Source organism: Protopterus annectens, chromosome 4.part0 (assembly GCF_019279795.1).
Source record: "Protopterus annectens isolate FY-2018-M chromosome 4.part0, PAN1.0, whole genome shotgun sequence".
NCBI classification, from domain to species: Eukaryota; Metazoa; Chordata; order Ceratodontiformes; family Protopteridae; genus Protopterus; species Protopterus annectens.
In genome coordinates, this window is record NC_056733.1 from 211014299 (window position 1) to 211035146 (window position 20848).

The following is a 20848-nucleotide window of genomic DNA, read 5'->3' on the forward strand; positions in this document are numbered from 1 at the left end:
GGAGGCATGATCTGCCCTTAAAGCCAAACTGGGTAGGGTCCAAGGTTTGGAGGTTCCCAATGTCTCTGTTAAGTTCCATGATGATGCGCTCCATAACCTTGCAGACCAGGCTAGTCAGGCTTATAGGGCGATAGTTTCCGGGGTCCGTTGTGGCTCCAACTTTGTGGAGTGGGATAACTGTGTTGCAGTGTGCCACTCTATGGGTACATAGCCTGTAGACAGGCTGAGTCTGAACAGTGTGTCTAGGTGAGGGGTTAGTTCATTTTGGAGCTCTTGTAAGACACAGCCTGGGACACCGTCCAGTCCCATTGAAGCTGTGTTTTTGGCTTTGGATAGGGCTGTTTTTAACCTGTGTGTCAGTGATTGACGGGGCCCTACATTCTTCTGGTATGGTTATAGGCCCTTTAGAGGGTGAGAGGGGGGTGAAGTTGCACTAAACCTGTCTGCCAGAATGTTGGCAATATCAGTCGGTTCAGTGTATTTTGTGCCATTCTGCACTAACTCAGAGCAGATCTGAGAGTTTCCACTTAAGTTCTTGACATAGCTAAAGAACGCTTTGTGGTTATCTTTGGAGTCATTGGCAATTTTTCTTTCGAAACTAGCCTTGGATGATTTAATGAGGGATCGTAGTTTCTTGCTGATACTGATCAGGGATGTCTTTTCTTCTTGGGATTTTTTGTACTAGTTTCCTCCTCCTGTTGTATAGCTTGTTTATGGCAGGGGTCCAGCAAACTGGTTTCCTTTTCTTGGAGGAGTGAGTCTTGGTTTTACTTGGGATAGCACGATCCATGCATTCCTGCAGATGCTCATAGAGTGCCTTTGAAAAGGTTTCAGCAGCTTGGACAGCATTGTCCTTTAGCATGGGGGCTGTGAACCTTTCCACCTCAGTCTTAACTAACGTGAAGTTTGCTTTTGAAAAGTTTTTCACAGTGGTTTCCTTGATTGGGGGTGGGGGAGGAATGTGGATATCCAGAGTGATTAGTCTATGGTCTGAGCTAACCAGTGAGGGGTTGACCTCCTGTGTGGAACACCGGTCGCCCATGTTGGTGATGACCAGGTCCAATATGTTGTTCCCTCTGGTGGGGGTGTTGACCAGTTGATCCAGGGCATTCGAGTTTATAAATTCTAGGAAGGTTTACTATCAAAATTTTGAAGCGAACTCGGTCGACCCACATATAGTCGACCGAAAGAATTAGAAACTCACATTGTCGAACACCCAGATCGCCAAATCACAAACCAAATTCAACCTACGGATGGGTTTTAACATGGGTCAAGATAGGGGTGAGGTTTGTAGTTCGGCAATATCAGCGTTCGATATTGCTGAGTTCGACATTCCAATTCTCGACGGAAGTGGAGTCAACCGCGTTTGCTTCGAATTCTTGATAGTAAACCTTCTAGGAAGCATTGGGCAAGGGAGTTAGTACTTGAGTAGTTCTCCCAGTTTATGTTTGGGCAATTGAAATCACCCAGTATTAGGGTGTTTGGTAGGACCTTCATATTTCCCAGTGTCTCCAGAAATGCGGAATGGGGGTCCTGGGTCATGGTGGGTGATCTGTAGCAAGCTACAATTTGGATTGCAGTTTTGCCTGTTGTTAGTTGCACATGGATGATCTCTGAAGCATTGTGCTGTGCCCCTAACCTGGAGGTGTGGGTATCCTTGATGAATATGGATACACCCCCGTCTTTTGGGTATCGGTCCTGGTTCTGTGGCCAAAAGGTATGGTATGAGTTATAGCCTAGTAGTGCTGGGGTGCTCTCAGGAGCCTTAAACCAGGTTTCTGTTACTGCACAGATGTCGATGTTCTCCATACTGAGGAGTGCCTCGAGTGTGTGCATTTTGAGGTTTAGACTTCTGGCGTTGAGTAGCATTACCCTCAGTTTTTGGTTACTTGTGCTATTTATGGTGGTGGGTTTATCTTTTGAGCCTTGCCTAAAAAAGGCACTATGGGGGCAGCAAGAGCCTTGGTCAGTATTCAAAAGCCTAAGGGTGACAGGTGCAAGCCATCTCTTGCGAAGCAACGTGGCTTGTCGAGCATGTCATCCCAGGCAGACAGATACTGGATCCCCTTTGAATGACACCAGAAACTTAAGCAATTGTTGCAATTGATCATTTTTTCTTTATACTGTGGCATCATTCTTGATGAGGGCAGGATGCTACTCAGGGTCAGGGTCATACCAGCCTGGACTACATGATCAGAGAGCTCTTCCATGTCTCTTTTCATGTAGTCCAGGGAGGTACTTCTGAGGTCATTCACACCAACATGGACAATGACAGAGTCGTATTTGTACTTGTTCTGGAGTGACCCGAGTGCTTGTGTTATGTGGTGGATCCTGGCACCCGACAGGCAGCTAACTGTAACCTTCTCCTTGTCCAGCCTAGTTAGTGGGACATCAGTGTGCCTGACTATAGAGTCTCCTATTACTAGTGTGTTGGGTATGTTATTTTGCCTTAAGGGCTGTGATTGTGTGGCACACTGATTATGTGAAGTATGTGTTTCATGGTTGGTGATGGGGTGTGGAGGTTGCTTGGATGTCTGCTTTGGAGGTCTCTGTTGCTTTTGCAGATTTTTATTTAGAGCCTCCAAGTATGTTTTCATGTATTCATGCGTGTTATTTCTTCAGCTACTGCTTGCTCCTTTCCATTCCCCATTATGATACTACTGCTGTAAGTTGCAGCATTACATTCCCAAATATGGAACTACCACTATCAGCAACAACTCTCTTTTCCAGGATACTGAAGTACAGCAATCAGCTGCATCATTTTCTTCCCATCCAGCACCTACACCATTCCTTTCCTCGGTGCAAAACGGCAGCCATCAGCCATAGTGCCTCTCTTTGTCAAACAATAGCCACATCACTCCAAGTATAGAGTGGATATCATCAGCCATACTGCCCAATTCCTACAGCATCAGCAGAACAGTTAGTCTCCAAACTACTCCACTACTAGGTAAAAACATACTACCATCAGCTGCAGCATAACATTCACAGGCTAAGAACTACTATCATCAAAACAGTCATTCCTTTCCTAGCTAAGAAATTATTACATTTGTCTCTGCAATTCCCCCTGATAAGTCATCAACAGCATAGTTACCTTTGCAGATAAGATATACCACCACCAGCTAAAAGTTGTTTTCCTAAGCACTGCACTGGCAGTACTATTACTTTCCCAATTATGGAGGAAAATGAATGACAGAAGGGGGGCTTAGACAGGGGAACTTCTGGGAAGGTTCAATTCTAAAAGAGAGGAGACACTCTCCCTCCTTGAGGTTTCCAGTCTTGAAGGTTTTGGAGGATGGCTATCAGTTAAATGCACAGCCAATTTAGTTAGGTCTTTGCCCACAGAGGATTTCCTGTCTTCGCACCAAAACACTTTGGGATGAGGAGGAGGAGAAATATCTCTAGAGGAAGACATGCAACATTTCTTTGAAGATGAGTCCCTATATTTAACCCAGGGATTCTGATTGGGAGAAACTCAATCATAGGAGGTGGATGGTTCTGAGGCATCCTTTCTAACAGCAATCCTTTGTGAATCAATTTGTTCCTATGATCAATTAAGCTGGGTTTATTAAAATTCCTGCATATGGACCCAAATCTGTGATACTGAGAGATAAATTCCTGGTTGCGAGACAGACAATCCAAGCTTGATTAGCAGCTTGGAAAGTTGGAAGACTTCAAGAGGGGTGGGTGACAGATGTGTTACTTACGTGGGCATGCTCACCTAGGAGGGCAGGTTGTAGTGGTTCTTCCACTATGGTGACCTGGCATTCCAAGGGAGTGGGAAAGGCTGCTCTCACAAAAATGGACCCTAAGGTGGGACATGTGTGAGTCCACCCAAGCCAGTGCAGTCACCCTTGTGGAGACATGTCATCCAGCTAGCATGCTTCTGTATCGGGGCACAGGTGGCTCCTCTGTAGTGATGCAGATCCCACATCACTACCACTGGTTGGGGTTAGGTTGGTCCATAAAATACCCTAATGCCTGCCAAGATGATGGCTCTACAATTGACTCTCATCTCACTGTAAATGAATGGGAATAGCTCTCATTCTGTGAGAAACAAATGGATCAATAGATTGCAGGGAATTGGTGATTGAAAGGCAGTGGGATGCCCAAAAAAGTACAAATAAAAAAAAGTTTGCTTATTTCTAATTCGACCTGATGATGGGCAGCACCCAAATATGTAATACATTTTAAATGTCCATCTTGCAGTGGTATTTTACAGCTGTAAACCTCACATTTCTTAAAACCAGCATCTTTCTCCATAACATACCCAGCTATGCACAAAAGCCCTGTCCAAACCACAAAAACAATTCTCACAAAACATCAAAAACATAGTTACGTTAAATGCTCAGAGTATTTAAACACAGAATTTCAAAACATCTTAGTGATATTAAAAATAAAAAAACATATACATGCTTTATACAAACATACTGAAATCCACCAAACAGCATCTTTTCATTTCATTATTATAGACAGAATCTTGGGTATGAAATATAATAAATCTGGATGGCATGAGTTACTTACAAAGAGAGAAAATGGATTATTAAACTGGGAGGGCTTTTTGCCCCAGGACTAAATGAACACCTTTAATTGGTTTATGGGCTAATGACGCAGTATATAAATGTATGAGTTTTATTGTGTCTTTACACTGATGAAGGCTTAGTTAATTATAAGCCAAAACCGGTCTGTTACTTTTGTATATTGATGCCTTGAATGATGTGAAATAATATACTATTTTATGGCTTCCACTACCTGCTGGTTGTTTTTTTTTTTTTTTTGATTAATTAACCAGAACATGCCAGATCTACAGGTATGGTCAAAGTGCAACATTTCCAAAATCGAGAAGATTTATGATTTTTCTTGTAAATGTTTACATAGATATTCTTATACCCTAAGTAGACTCCAGAGAATTTTTCCTCAGGTGGACAGCAAATGTTGGAGGTGTGTCCGGGAAGAAAGAGGTACTTGGGGAAATATTTTCTGGGAGTGTAGTGAGTTAGCAGACCTTTAAGATTCCCTGCGGGATGCAGTGTCAGAGATGCTGGGTGGGCAGATTGGTGTGACAAGGGAAATGAGTTTTCTGAGCTATGACACACAATCGGAATTGCCTAGACATTATAAGGTCTTGCTGTCTCTAATTATGGTAGCTGCCAAAAAAAAAACAGTTACTAGAAAATGGAAATCAAAATCTAAACCAACTATATTAGAAGTAGTGAATATAACAACATAGATTAAACTGGAATTGAGATCTTTAGAAAAGGGTAGGAGCAAACTACAGTTAAGAAAATGGGAGTTCTGGGAACAATATACACAAGGGAGAAATGAGGTTTAAAAGAAGGCAGGCCTTAAATAAGCTATGTAATGTTTGACTGAAAATGATTGGCTAGACTATAAGTGATGCATAATGTTTGCACCTGGGAGTGTGTCAGTATGGTTTGGATGTAAAATGCTGCAACGAGAACTGTGTCGGTGTGTTTTTTTTTTTTTATTTAAATGTATGATTGCTTATGTCATGATAGTTTAATATAAAGATGTTTGTTGTTTAAAAAAGTGGCAAGAAAGTACAGTTGTGTACACTTACCATAAATGTAGATGTTCGAGTGTATTCACTGTTGCAGTCATCACATTTGGGTTATCTGCTTGCAGTAGCCCTCAGTTGGCCTGATTATCAAAGTCTTGGGTCCTGCGTCAGTTGCTGTCTCATCTTCCATGACGTCAGGTAGTCAGGGGTATAAAGCATGCAGCCGACGCCATTTTATCAGTTTTTCTTGCCCCAGAAGTCAGGTGCCCCCATAATGGGAAGCAATTATATACAAGGTTACACCTCCAACAAAAAAGAAAATACACCAAAAAGCTTTAAGCATAGTAAACAATAATAGAGGTGTAGTCAATAGAAGTCAAGGGGCTGGAGGGAGGGTAACCAGGACTGCAACAGTGAATACACTCAAACATCTACATTTATGGTAATGTACACAACTGTACTATGTTCTTCATGTTTCACTGTTGCAGTCATCACATTTGGGTAGATTCCCAAAGCTAAGGATGGGAGGATGTAATTAGATAGCATTAGGACCACCAAGACTGCAGTGGCAAAGCCAGCTCTGGATTTAGAGAAAATAGGCAAATGGTAATGCTTGGTGAAGGCATGTACAGAACTTCATGTAGCAGCTTCTAGGGTGTCCTTGGTAGGGACACCCCTGAGAAAGGCTATAGAGGTAGATGTAGCCCTGGTTGAATGTGGTCTTATCCCCTGCGGGGTAGGTTTTCCATGGTGCTTATAGCACAAATGAATGCAATGGCTTATCCATTTAGAAATGGTTTGCTTTGAAGTGGCCTTCCCCTCTGCCCCTGCAGCAAATGCAACCAGCAGTTTTTCAGATTTCCTGAGAGGTTTAGTCCTGTACAAGCAAAATCTAGGTTGTCTATGCACATCTAAGGAGTGCATGATCCATTCCCTTTGTTCTGTGGATTAGAAAAGAAGGTTGGCAAATGAATGGACTGATTAAGGGCCACACTGGATACCACCTTGGGCATGAAAGAGGGATTGGTCCTGAGGGACACCCTGTCCACATGAAAGATAATGAAAGGCTCCACTGCCATGAGGGTCTGTAATTCAGACACCATTCTTGCTGAAGTGATGTCCAAAAAGAATGCTGTTTTCCAAGAAAGGAATTTCAACTCAGCATTTGCAGCTGGTTCAAAAGGAGGTAGAGTGAGTTTTTCCAATACAAAGATAAGGTCACAGGCTGGTGGAGGGGATCTCCTGGGTGGTCTTAAGTTTTGGCCCCTCTGAGGAACTGCTTCAGCAGTAGATGAGAGAAGAGGGGTGGTTCTGTGTTGTAATGAGCTGAAATGGTTGAGGCATGAATTCTGATGGAGGAAAAGGAAAGGTCCTTGTGAAGCATCTCAGTTAAGTACTGGAGAATCTGAGGTAAATTGGGAGTTGCTGTGCCCATGCCCCCAGTATGGTTCCAGGAACAGAATCTTTTCCATTTTTCAGCATAGGATTTTCTAATACTAGGCCTCCTTGCCTCCAGGATGACATCCAACACTTGCTTACTGAGGGATGGTACAGGAGCGATCAGGTAATTAGCCAGACTGCCAGGTTCAGGGTTTGAAGCTCTGGGTGGAGAATCTGGACCTCCTGCTGGAACAGCAGGGCAGGTGTCTGAGGCAGGTGCCATAGTGCCAGCAGTGACACACTGCGCAAAAGTGGGAACCAGTGTTGGCGTGGCCAGTCTGGTGCAATCAGTATCGTCCTTGGTTTGTCCTGTTTGATCTTTAGTAGTACCTTGGAGAGGAGAGGCAGAGGGGGAAAGGCATAAACTGATAGGTGCTTCCACGTGAAGGACAGGGCATCCACTTTCCAAGCTTGTCTGTGGGGAGTCCTTGTGCAGAATTTGTCCAATTGGTAGTTCTCGGGGAAGGCAAACAGGTCTGTCTCTGGGCTCCCCCATTTGTTTCTCAACATGTTGAATATCTTTGGTTCCAGTTTCCACTCGTGTGGGTCCATGAGATTTCTGCTTAGGTCGTCTGCCAGTGTGTTTAGCTTTCTTGGCAGGAGTTGAGCCTGTACGTGCACTTAGTAGCTCAAGGCTGTGTTCCACAGAGCCATAGCTAGTCTGCAGAGAGGGTATGAGTGGGTTCCCCCTTGCTTATTTATGTACCACATAACAGTGGTGTTGTCCGTCTTTACCAATAATTGTCCTGGAAGAATGTGATCCTTGAAGGCTGTCAGAGCATACTATACAGCTAACATTTCTTTTTGATTGATATGCAGGTGCATTTGATTTGGGTTCCATTTGCCCTCAATGCACTGCCCTGCCAAGTGAGTCCCCCCATGCATAGTCTGATGTGTCTGTTAGTGTTTGGGTGGCAGGGGTAGAGTGAATGGCAGTCCCTTGTTCTGGTGGCAGGCCTCTGCCCACCAAAGGAACTCTATCTGTAGACAAGGTATGATAGGAATCATTGATTCTAGATCCTGAGAATGTTGACAGCATAGGCTTTTTAGATACCATTGTAGTTTCCTCATATGCAGTCTTGCATATGGAATTAGTAGAATGCAGGAAGCCATGAACCCCAGGGCTTGCAGAATTTTCCTTGCAGATAGCTGGGTCTTTGTGGCCAGTAGTTTGAAGTAGGCTGTCAAATGAACGTTTTTCTCTCGCGTGAGGTAGGCCATCTGGGAAGTTGTACTCAAGCTTGCTCCCAGGAATACAATTTGTTGGCAGGGTACAAGATGTGATTTCTTTTCGTTTATGGTGTATCCCAGAGAAGTTAGCAATTTCTTTACAAATGCCAGATGATTTAATAGTATGTCTTGGCTTTCTGCCTGAATTAGACAATCGTCCAGGTATGGGTATATATGAATATTTCTTTGCCTGCAAAATGCAATGACTGGAGCTAGGCACTTTGTGAATACCCTGGATGCAGTAGAGAAGCCAAAGGGCAGTGCAGAGAACTGATAGTGCATGTAGCCTGCTCTGAAGTGTAGGTATCTTTTGCAAGATTCCCTTATTGGGATGTGCAGGTAGGCTTCATTAAATCCAGTGTTGCCAACCAGGCATTTTTGCCTAGTATGGGAAGCAGCTGATGAAGAGTTAGCATCTTGAATTTTGGGATTACCAAAAATGTGTTTAGGAAAGACAGATCCAGGAGAGGATGCCAAGAAGTGCCTTTTCTGGGCACCAGAAAAAGTCTTGAGTAGAAACATTGTCCCCATTCTTCTTCTGGAACAGGTTGAATAGCTCTGATGCTTAAAAGAGAGAGAACTTGCTTTTGAGCCTCTGCCCACTGATTTGGGGGTAGGTCTGGCCAGCCATTTGGGGTTGGTAAGGAGTGGAAATGGAATCTGTATCCTTGGGAAACTATATTTAAAACCCATTTGTCCAGGGTAATGAGTTCCCAATTTTTTTGCATGCAGGGCAATCTTTCCCCCTAAAGGAACAGTCAGTTGAGCAGGGCTTGGAAGATTTAAAGTTAAGTCATTGAGACAGTTTACCATAGGGGGAGTCTTACTACTCCCTGCTTTGGAAGTGGGAGCCCCCCACTGTTTAGGCCTGTGAGTAACTTGGGACTGAAGCCTAGGTGTTCTGTTGGCTCTGGGTTTGGACTGAGAAGGCCTGGAAGAGGCAGGAAAGGACCAATTCTTAGAGCGCCAGTGCCTACTAAATCTGGGAGGTTGTACTTACATGAAATCTTTAACAGTTTGCATAGATTTACCTTTTCCCTCCATCTTTCTAAGTACTTCTTCTGCTTTGTTGCCAAACAGGCGGTCTTGGTTTAAGGGAGCATCCAGCAATTCAGCTTTAACATGATCTGGCAAAGATCGCTCCTTAAGCCAAGCATGCCTTCTAAGTACAGACCCAGTGACAGCAGCCCTGCAAGATGCCTCTAAAGAATCAAAACCACATTGCAAAGTATGTTTTCCAACTTGTTCAGCAGAATGCATTAAATCCTGTAATTCTTTATTTTCAGCACAGTCAGGAATCCATATCATTTTCTGTTTAAGCAATCCAGTAATATGATGCTGATACTTTAACATATGAAACTGGCAGTTTAAAGCCCTAATGGCTAAAGTAGCAGAAGTGTATACCCTCTTTTCCCATCTATCCAGTGCCCTGGAATTTCTATCAGAAGGGGTAGGATTTTTGGCAGTAGTAGCCTTAATGCCCTTGGGTCCCTGTGAAATGGTCTCAGGATCCGCAGTAAGACTTTTAAAGAGGAACTTGTGAGAGTCAGGTACCCTGTAATACCTATCAGGTTTTCTGGGAGTCGGAGGTAAAGAGTCAGGGGCCAGGCTAGATTCCGAGAAGGCATCATCTACAATGTCCAGCACAGCAGGGATAGCTAAAGGCTTGTGTTGAGGCAGGAGTAAGAATTCCCTAAGCCTCTTTTTAGAGTCAGAGAAATCCTGGCTTTCCCAGCGAAAATGCTCCCTAAGAGTATGCCAGGTTTCACCAAATGAGAAATCCTCTGGAGGGGAAGCAAAGCGAATGGAGTTCTCTGCATCAGAATCCTCATAGGTAGATAAGGGCAAATCCTGGTCATCAGAGAAAACAGAAATTTCAGAATCCTGATCAGAAGAATCAGAAGGAAAATCAGTCCTAGGTCTCTTAAGAGGGGGAAGGGTGGCGTCCCTTTATTACAGTAATAAGATCCTCAGCCATTTTTATCATTGATTAGAGTAATAAGATCCTCAGCCATTCTTATCATTTGTTTTTTAGGCATAGGGGCCTGACCACGTGGTCTGGGCATCGTATTTTTTAGGCATAGATTGAGTTTTAGGCCTTGAAGAAGAAGATGGCGTCAGTTTAATATGCAAGTCAGTAGGCCTGAATACACCCTCAGAAGCCGGTGCCTGCACAGCGGCTCCGGACCCATCCAAAGTAGAGACATCCACAGGTTCCACAGTTGAAGCATCTCGGACTCTGAAAGGGTCTCAGTAGAGGCCTGTGAATCTGAAGTAGTGGCTATCAGGGGTTGTGAAAGTGCCTCACTGAGTACCGACAAACTGGCGACTAGCTTAGAAGAAGCGTCGTTGGCAGCTTTGGACTTAAGCGGTCTGTCTCTGTCTTTATCTTTGCATTTTTTTGGAATGTCGGCAGTCGGCTGGCTTACCAAAGCCATATCTGGGTAACTGAACCGAGTACCAAAATATTTAGAAGCGTAAATATACCAACGACGAATAGTTTGTTGTTTAAATAAGGCACAAAACTGACAGCGAGTTATGTCGTGGTCAGGACCTAGACAAGGAATACAGTACGAATGAAAATCTTTATGAGGTATTTGCTTTCTACAAGAAATACAATTATTGACTTTTACTGACATCGGTTTAGAGCAAGAAAAAGTTTCCCCAACAGGGTACTTAGCTTAGTTGAAGACTTCGGAACTGAAACTCGAAAACGAAAATTTCAGGAGTCGGCCGACCGGCACTTGCGAACTGCTTCTGCTTCGGGCACCACACGGCAAGAAAGACTGATAAAATGGCATCAGCTGCATGCTTTATACCCCTGACTACCTGACATCATGGAAGATGAGACAGCAACTGACGCAGGACCCAAGACTTTGGTAATCAGGCCGACTGAGGGCTACTGCAAGCAGATAACCCAAATGTGATGACTGCAACAGTGAAACACGAAGAACATCTGAATAATTTATGTAATGTTGCTTAGGTTACATGACATATAACAATATATGTGAAGTATAATGTTTGTTAATGTTTACTTCTTAATGCAGTTTGATTACTTTTGTATAAATGTAAATTTGCCGACGTCACAAGTGATACTTCAATAACGGTGTTAAAGTGCAACATTTCCACTAAGTTTACTATGCAGATAACCAGTGGGAAATCAGACATGATGTGATCCTTAGAATTACAGGGTACTGCATTTAATCAGTATGACATAAAAGCCAATGTCTGATATTTGTGGTAGATGAAGGAAGAAAACTTTGTCTTTAGTCCCAGTAATGAAGAAGAAAGTAGACAACATATGCATTGCAGACTACGGGAAATTGGCATTATTAAACACGGACAGAATACAAAATACATGTGTAGATCACAAAAAGGCTGCAAATCATCTACAGGGAGTTAATCACAATTTGTTACAACAAAGACTAATGTCTTTCGGCTTTTCCCGGTTAGGGGTCACCACAGCGGAACTCTGGAACGCTAATGATTGGCAGTGAGTTTTTACAGTGCCGAGGTGCCAGCCCGACGCCCAACCTTCAAAGAAGGCACACCCATTCACACACTACCTGCATGTCTTTAAACATCACTCGGCCGCGGGGAGGACATGCAGACTCCACACAGAAGGCGCTCCAGACAAGAAAACACAAGCTTTGCAAAGCCCCTTATGGTGACCCAACACTGTCGTGTTGACTTACAGTGGCAGTGTTCGTGATCTATTTAAATTTGTTAACCAAATTATTCTCTCTCTCTCAGCCAAAAGTCCTCTATAAAACAGCTACACAAAGAGGTATGTTACACAGTGTAAACACAGATCCAATTTATTAGAGGAGCCAATTGAAATGATGAAAAAACAGTTCATCACTGCCCACTTGTTATCATTATCATCATCACAATGCAAGAGTTCTGTAAAACGTTTGGACAGGAACAGGTTAATGTGGTGAGTAACAGCTATTTTACTCTCCACTGCATACATAAACTTATCAGAAAACTACCAGCTAAGCGGCACAGAGAGATGGGGTAGCCTGGGTTGGATTAGCAGCCCAGGAATGAAGGACCTGACCAAGAAGGGAAAGAAGTGATAAAGCTAAGCTTTACTTGTCTCTTCCTGGTAAGGTGCCAGTGGGTCATACCTCAAGATGTAGATTCCATCAATGCACCTTGAGGGGGGGGGCATGGCAGGATGAGTCAAGTTACAAGAAATGAAAGACCAATAATGTATGCAAAGTCCTTTGGCAGAGGCATACATGCAGATGCAGGAGTTACAACACTAATCCCCTGATAAACTGAATGACAGTTAAAATGTGATCAACCCAGTAGCAGAGCAGATGGCTGACAAGAAACAAGGAAAAAGTAAGGAGGTGGGAGTATAGTAAAAGAATTTTGTGCGAGTGTGTGTGTGTGTCAGAGGGCTCTAACCCCCCCCCAACACTTGTGCATAAACTAAAGATATCTACATACCATGATAGCTCTTTTATGATTAATGTCTGTGCACTTCAAAAGATAGGACTACTTGAGACAGGCACTATTCAGCTCTGCACATGAAAACTCCCAGATTCAAATTCTTGCTGCATTTCCCATAATGTTATGTGCTTTCTTTTCATCTGAAATAGACATCTGTAACAACTTCAAGGACGTGCCAGTGGCTGATTCCCTGAAGGCTTCCGCTCTAGTTCCTGCTAAGGAATTCGAGCCAAGTTCCAAATGGACCTCCAGGCCTTCACTGGCCTTAAGTGGGGCATCCAAAATAGGAGATGCAGGCAAAGCCTTCAGGCCTTCTTCACAGGCTCAGCAGAATGGCTTGATGTATCCTCCATAACGTTAAGCACTAACCTCTTAAGTCTTTGATTCTGTAGGAGAATATTTAGAGAGTGAAGGCAGCTACACAGAATTTTGGGAACAAACACCTGACATATAGAGCAAAACTTATGGTCATGATTAGGTTCTAAACAAAACAGAAACTGGTCATGGGAATGTTTGTGGAATTTGTCTTTCACGATGGCACTTGCCTTTCCTGGATGACATGTAACCCTAGACAGAAAAGCAGTAGTAAAACTAGATAGGAAAAAAGTACAGTTTTGTACCTACCATAAATGTAGATGTCCGATAGACATGCAACTGCAGTCATAACATATGGATTGTCCTGCCTCAGGCAGCCCTCGGTCGGCCGGATTCCAAAGTCTGGGCGGGCCGGGCTGATGTCGCATTTCTCTCCAGAGCGGCTGGAGTACATAAGCATCAGCCGACGCCATTTTCTTCAGTGTTTCTTGCCCCAGATGCCAGGTGCCCTCCAAGGAAGGCTGTAATCAAATTGGAAGACAAAAACAGGATTCCAGACAAATAAATGAGCAATAAAACAAATACACCATACCAGATATCCCCAGCTAAGAGAAACAGGGATAGGAGTGGACCCTAGGCAGAAACAGGGATAGGAGTGGACCCTAGGCATAGAGGGGTATGGAGGGAGGGAAAATCCGACTGCAGTTGCATGTCTATCGGACATCTACATTTATGGTAGGTACAAAACTGTACTATGTCCTTCAAGAATGCAACTGCAGTCATAACATATGGGTAGAATACCATAGCTTAGCTGGGGGAGGAGGAATGCTCTAGGAAAAAGATGGTGTGGAAATCAAACCCTGCAGGACTGCCGAAGCAAAGCCTGCTCTAGATCTGGAGTATAGGGGGAGATTGTAGTGTTTGGAAAATGTATGCACGGAGCTCCATGTAGCAGCTTCTAGAATGTCTTTAGTAGGCACCCCTCTTAAGAATGCTGTAGAGGTGGCTGTAGCTCTGGTGGAATGTGGTCTGACATTGGCTGGAACAGTCTTTCCATGAAAGGAATAACAAAATCTGATGCAATGTCCAATCCATTTTGAAACAGTCTGTTTTGAAATTGCTTTTCCTTGGACTGCAGGGGCATAAGCTACAAAAAGTTGTTCAGACTTCCTACTGGCCTTGGTTCTGTCCAGGTAGTATCGAAGTTGTCTGTGAATGTCCAAGGTATGTAACAGTCTTTCCCCCTTATTCTCAGGATTGGGAAAGAAAGCAGGCAGATGAATAGCTTGATTTAAAGAAACCCTAGATACCACCTTTGGCATAACGGTAGGGTTGGTCCTTAATGAAACCCTGTCTCTGTGAAAAATTATGAACGGTGGTATTGCCATTAGGGCTTGTAGTTCCGAAACCCTTCTTGCTGAGGTAATTGCCAACAGGAAAGCTGTCTTCCATGAGAGAAATTGCAAGTCAACTGAAGCTGCTGGCTCAAATGGAGGTAGAGTCAGTTTTTCTAGGACAAAATTGAGGTCCCAGGCTGGCACTGGGGCCTTTCTTGGTGGCTTAATGTTCTTGATTCCCCTGAGGAATTGCCTTAGCAAAGGGTGAGAAAAGACAGGAGGATCAGTGTTATATCTAGCTGAAATAGCTGATGCATGTATCTTTATGGAAGAATATGAGAGGCCGTTCTTTAGCATATCTGCCAAATATCCCAAGATGAGTGGGATGTTCAACAATGATGCATCATGTCCCTTGCTGGTATTCCAATTGCTGAATCTCTTCCATTTTGCTAAGTAAACCTTTCTGGTGGATGGTCTTCGAGCCTCTGTTAGTATCCGCTGAACTTCCTTGGAGAGAGAAAGGTTGAAGTTATTTATGGGATCTCCTGCTGCAGTGTCTTAAGGTTTGGATGCACTGTTTTGAAATTGTGTTGAGTCAAAAGTAAAGGCCATTGGGGAAGAGCCCACCTCCTGGTGTGACATATGCTCCGTAGTAGTGGGTACCAGTGTTGTCTTGGCCAGTCCGGAGCTATTATGATTCCCTTGGGTCTCTCTGCCTTGATCTTTAGTAATACTGAGGTCATCAGTGGCAGAGGTGGGAATGCATAGATTGTTAGGAAGTTCCAGTTGAATGAGAGAGCATCTATTTTCCAAGCTTTTGGATGGTATGTCCTTGTGCAGAATTTTTGTAGATGGTTGAGGTGAGAGGCAAATAGGTCTACTTCTGGCCTTCCCCATGTCGAAGTGAGTTGTGTGAAGATCTTTGGATGTAACCTCCACTCGTGTGGATCTGTGAAATTCCTGCTTAGGCTGTCCGCCAACACATTGTCTTTGCCTGGAACAAACTGGGATTGTAACTGGATGTTTAGGCTCAGTGATTTTTCCCAAAGATGCATTGTCAGTCTGCAAAGGGGGTAAGAGTGGGTGCCCCCTTGCTTGTTTATATATCACATCACAGTGGTGTTGTCTGTCCGTATCAGTAAATGGCCTTACTGAAGTTGGAGTTGAAAGGCCTCGATGGCATGCATTACTGCCAGCATTTCATTTTGGTTTATATGCAGATGTGTTTCCTTTGGAGACCATTGTCCTTGTATACACCTGCCTTCCATGTGCGCCCCCCATCCAAGGTCTGAGGCGTCTGTGGTCATGGTTTGTGTTATCTGTGGTTTTTTGAATGACATACCTGTGTTTGCCTGGCTCACCGAGGCCCACCATAGGAATTCCTTTTGTAGGCATGGAATGAGCGGTATGGTTGCCTCCAAGTTGTTGCTGTGCTGAGACCAAATGCTTTTTAGGTACCATTGAAGCTTTCTCATGTGTAGTCTTGCTAATGGAACCAGGAGAATGCAGGATGCCATGTAACCCAGGGCCTGTAGGAATCTCCTTGCAGTCATCTGGGTGAGTTTTGCTAAACCTTTGAAGTAATGAGTTAACTTCTCTTGCTTGTCTTCTGTCAGGTAAGCCATTTGAGGGGCTGTGTCTAATTTGGCTCCTAAGAAGATTATTTGCTGGGATGGCTGCAGTCTTGACTTTTGGAAGTTGACTGTGTATCCCAGAGCTGAAGTAATCGTATGACATAGTCCAAGTTGTCTGTCAACATCAATTTGTCGTCCGTTTGTATGAGGTAGTCGTCCAGGTACGGGTAAATTTGTATCCCCTGGAGCCTGCAATGAGCAATTACTGAAGCCAGGCATTTTGTGAATACTCTGGGCGCAGTAGATAAGCCAAATGGCAATGCTGAGAATTGATAATGCTCTGGCCCTGCAAGAAATCTGAGGTATCTTCTGCAGCGGTGTCTGATAGGGACATGCAGGTATGCCTCCTTGAGGTCCAGAGTAATCAGCCAAGACCCCTTGCCCAGCATGGGAAGGAGTTGCTGTAGAGTCAGCATTTTGAACTTTGGTACTATGAGAAAGGTGTTTAATGCGGACAAATCCAGTATTGGTCTCCATTGAGATTCTTTTCTTGGAACAAGGAACAATCTTGAGTAAAACCCCTGGCCTTGTTCTTGTTGTGGAACTCTTTCTATTGCTTTCATCCGAGTCAGCAGAGAGATTTGCTTGATAGCCTCTGCCCTCTGGTTTTGTGGTAGGTTTGGCATGCCTTGTTTTCTTGGCAAGGTATGAAAATGGAACCTGTAGCCTCGGTCTATAATGTCCAAAATCCATTTGTCCTTTGTCAGTCTGTGCCAATTTTCTGCAAACAGGGATAATTTCCCGCCCAAGGGAGCTTCTATTTGTACCCTGGTAGGCGGAAGTAGAGGAAAGTCATTGAGATTGTGGCTGTGGGGCAGGTGAAACCCCTGCATCACTTCTTTGGTTTCCTGGCTGCCATTGTCGTCCCCTGTAAGGACCTCTGTATTGGCCTCTTCCTCGCCACGCCTGTTTTACCCCTTTGAAACTTTTCTGGATTAGGAAACGACCAGTTTTTTGAAGGCCAATTCCTACTGAATCTGGGGGGTTGAACCTGGAGGAAATCTTTCACCGTCTGAACTGATTTTGCTTTTTCCTCGATGGTCTTTAACACATCCTTAGCATTAGCACCAAAAGCTTGTTCTTTTCCAAAGGTGCATCCAGAAGTTTTGCCTTTACATGATCTGGTAGAGGTTGATCTTTTAACCATGCATCTCTGAATGACTGCCCCTGTCATAGCTGCCCTACATGAAGCTTCCAGTGCATCATATCCACACTGCAGGAAGTGATTGCTTACTTGCTGAGTGTTATGTACAGCTTCCTGCAAAGCCTTCCTGTCTAAAGGATCAGGAGTGGCCAATGTTTTTTGTAAATCTTCTAACAGGAAATCCTGATATTGTAACATATGAAAAAGGCAATTCAAAGCTCTCATAGATAAGGTAGTGGATGTGTAAACCTTTTGCTCCATCTCTAATGACCTAGCTTCCCTGTTGGAGGGCAATGGATTTTTAGAGGTGGAAGCTGAAACTCCTTTAGGCCCCCTGTGAAATAGTTTCCAAATCAGCAGTATGGGCCCTGAATAAATGAGAATGTGTTTCTGGGACCCTGTAATACCTGTCTGGCTTGGCTGGAGCAGGAGGAAGAGAGTCAGGGGTAACACTAGAGTCAGAATATAAATCATCCAAAACATCAAGTACAGGAGGAATAGCTAAGGGCCTGTGCTGGGGTTTCTTAAGGAAAGTCCTGTTTTTCTGGAATCAGAATATTCCTGGCCTTGCCACTTGAAATGTTCCCTCATGGTATGCAGAACTTCCCCAAAAGAAATATCCTCAGGAGGGGAGGCCGAGGGGATGGAATCCTCTGCATCCGAGTCCTCATAGGTCGGGAAGAGCTCTTCCTGGCCATCAGAGTGGACAGAGCCCTCAGAATCTTCATTTGACGGAATAGGGCCAGGGGGTTCAACCCGGGGCCTTTTATCAGAAGGAGGCTGGGATCCTCTCTCAGGATGGGCCTGTGAACCACTAATCATAGAAATTAAGTCAGCAGCCATAGACATAATTTGTGTCTCTGGAGTAGGCTGAGGTAAAGTTTTAGTAGTAAGATGTTTTGTTTTGCTGGCTACCTTAGCCCTAGTGTAGGCCTTAATAGACATGGCCATAGGAGGCCTGGCAGCTCCACGTGCAGGAGTGACCTTGTCTACAGCAATGGTCTCGGGCATTTCCTCGGTTTCGGTATGCGGAGGAAAATCAATAACTGGCGTTGGAGTGATATCCGGAATCGGAGTCGTCGGTAATGCGGTGTCTTCCGTTCGGAGCGGTGGAGAGACCGTCTCAGAGGGAACCGGAGCACTCGCGATAGGTTTTGGAGTGGAGTCGGTGTTAGACGCGGGCCGAGAATGTCAGTCCCGGTCTTTTCGTTTTTTGGGAGTTTGCGATGCCGGAAGATCCGACGGCATTGTGTAAGCAAATTTTTCGCCGAAAAAATCTTCAGCGAACTCCGCCCGGCGCCTGAGAGTGCGCTTGTTGAAGCGAGCACAGGCTACACAGGCCGAGACGTCGTGGTCTGGGCCAAGGCAAGGAAGACAGTAAGAGTGGAAATCCTTATGAGGTATTTGTTTACCACAAGAAAGACAATTGTTAACTTTTTCAGTAATTTCTGACATCGGCTGAGGCAAGAAAGGGTCCCCAACGGGGTACTTAGCTTTTTGATGACTTCGGAATCAAAGAATACAGGAGCTGACCGACCGGCACTTACGAACTGCTTCTGCTTCGGGCACCGCGCGGCAAGAAAGACTGAAGAAAATGGTGTCGGTTGATGCTTATGTACTCCAGCCGCTCTGACGTCGGAAAGAAATGCAACATCAGCCGACGTCGGACCCAGACTTTGGAATCCGGCCGACCGAGGGCTGCCTGAGGCAAGACAACCCATATGTTATAACTGCAGTTGCATTCTTGAAGGACATCACCAATGGGGCACTTATCTGAACACGTCTGCAAAGCAACCAACAACTCAGGTGAGCAGACCAACGGTCAAAGATGGCTTTCAGACTGGCAGCAGAGAAATTCAGAGGATTGTACGTGCGGATGTCACTTTTATGCCTGATGCCTGCCTTAAGCCTATGTGCGACGTCCCATGTACCTAGCAGTGGTAAAAGGCTTTTGTATACTGGCCAGATGTCCGGATCATTTATGGAAGGGAATCTCCCTCATGTTATGAATACTGCAACATTGGAATAGATGAGCATCTACCATTATGGTAAGACCATAACTTTTGCATCTCACATGATCTAGTCCTTCTACTTCAATGGAAAGGGCAGAGTCCCCAGCTCTCCATCTATGGAGATACCATGTCAATACCTCTGATGATTGTGGACCCAAATGCAGACTTAGACCTTGAATTCACATTCAGTTTTTTATCTTGTAAATATATGCAGAGAAGTTCATGTTGCATCTGCATAAATGTCATCTATTGAAACAATAAAAAAAATGAATAAGAGCTATTTTACTCTCCACTGTATACATAAATTTAGCAGAAAACTGCCAGCTAAGTGGCACAGAGAGATGGGGTAGTAAGATGTCCTTTTGGTTTGTCTGTAAATTCCCTATTATATTTCTGATAACACAAATTATTCAGACAGCTATCTAGACAAGGTGACATTAGATATCTTCTTACCAATATATTAGATGCAACGAAGATAACAAAAGCTGCTTTATTTTTCTTAATATCTTTTGTTTTATTCAAACAGAAAAGTAACTGACTATGTATGTACAGGCAGCATAACAAACTGAAGTACACTATGGAAAAACACCAGTAAATTAATTGATTGTTTTAAATTTGTCTCAGTGGCTAGCTTAGACATAAAAAAGAAACAGTCTGTAAGGACGCACTATCTTTGTGAAGGACAGGAATAGGAATACTTAGAACAAAGAAATACAATTTCTTTATCCCAATTAGTGCAGCAGACAGTGCCCCAACAGGCAGGCAGGCAGTTAGTCACTCTCTGGGACTGTGTCTCAACAGACAGACAGTCTCCCTGCAAGACAGTGTCCCAACTGGCAGACAGCCTCCCTGCAGGACAGTGTCTCAATACACAGGCAGTCTCTCTGTCATAGTGAATGCAGCAGGACAGCGTCCCAATAGCCCCTATGCTATACAGGGTGCAGCAGGTCAGTTTCCCAACATGCAGGCAGTCTCTGTGCCATAATGACTGTAGAAAGACAGTTTCCTTACAGGCAACCAGTTTTAGCTGTGTGTAGTAGGACAGTTTTCCAACATACAGGCACCCACATTGCTGTTGTAACAGCAAAAGGGAAGCTTCCCAACAAGCAGACAGTTAGGCAATCCCCTTGCAGTAGAAGGTGCAGTAAAAGAGCATCCCCGTCATACAGCATTCTCTGATCAATGGTTCTTTCTCTACAGATTTGAGATTGTCAGTAATACGTAAATATTTCAAATAAAACACACTATTATGGTTCTCTTAGCTTATATAGACAACTGAAACACACATAAATGAACCTATTCTATGGTGAAGGATAACACACATTTAATGTTTGTACAAATACGAATCACTACATATATAACTAATAAAAAATATACACATCTTTATAACACACACATAAAATGAAGATGTGGGCAAGTGAATAGATTCCAGAAAGCCTGTGGTATTCAATTTATAAATATAATATATCAGGAGGATTTACCTTGCCAAAGTTATCTGTGTGCTTCTGATAGTCTGAGTTCTTTTCCTGTAGGACAGTTAAAATAAAATTAATGGTTAAATCACAGAAACAAGCAAATATGAAAGTTTTGTTTCAAATATTAAGGAACTACCACATGCATTGAGACGACTTTGTGTTTAACATCATCATTTACTAAACAAAATATTTTACTGACTTTGCTAAGGAGTTGCAAGGTATAAAATGCATATGTATACAGAAATAAAATATCCACCTTTCCATACAAACCTAACATTTACA

The 20848-nt window shown here is 43.8% G+C and overlaps 1 protein-coding gene across 3 annotated transcripts in view; it reads right to left on the bottom strand.

Moving 5' to 3' along the window:
• The window catches only part of PCYT2 (phosphate cytidylyltransferase 2, ethanolamine), a 944538-nt gene that overhangs the window by 715653 nt on the left and 208037 nt on the right, over positions 1-20848 (bottom strand). For all 3 annotated transcript variants that reach the window (XM_044068212.1, XM_044068210.1, XM_044068211.1), the window contains one exon: positions 20573-20617. In XM_044068212.1, coding sequence (XP_043924147.1) covers positions 20573-20617 — 45 coding nt within the window. The remainder of the gene's footprint in view (positions 1-20572; positions 20618-20848) is intronic.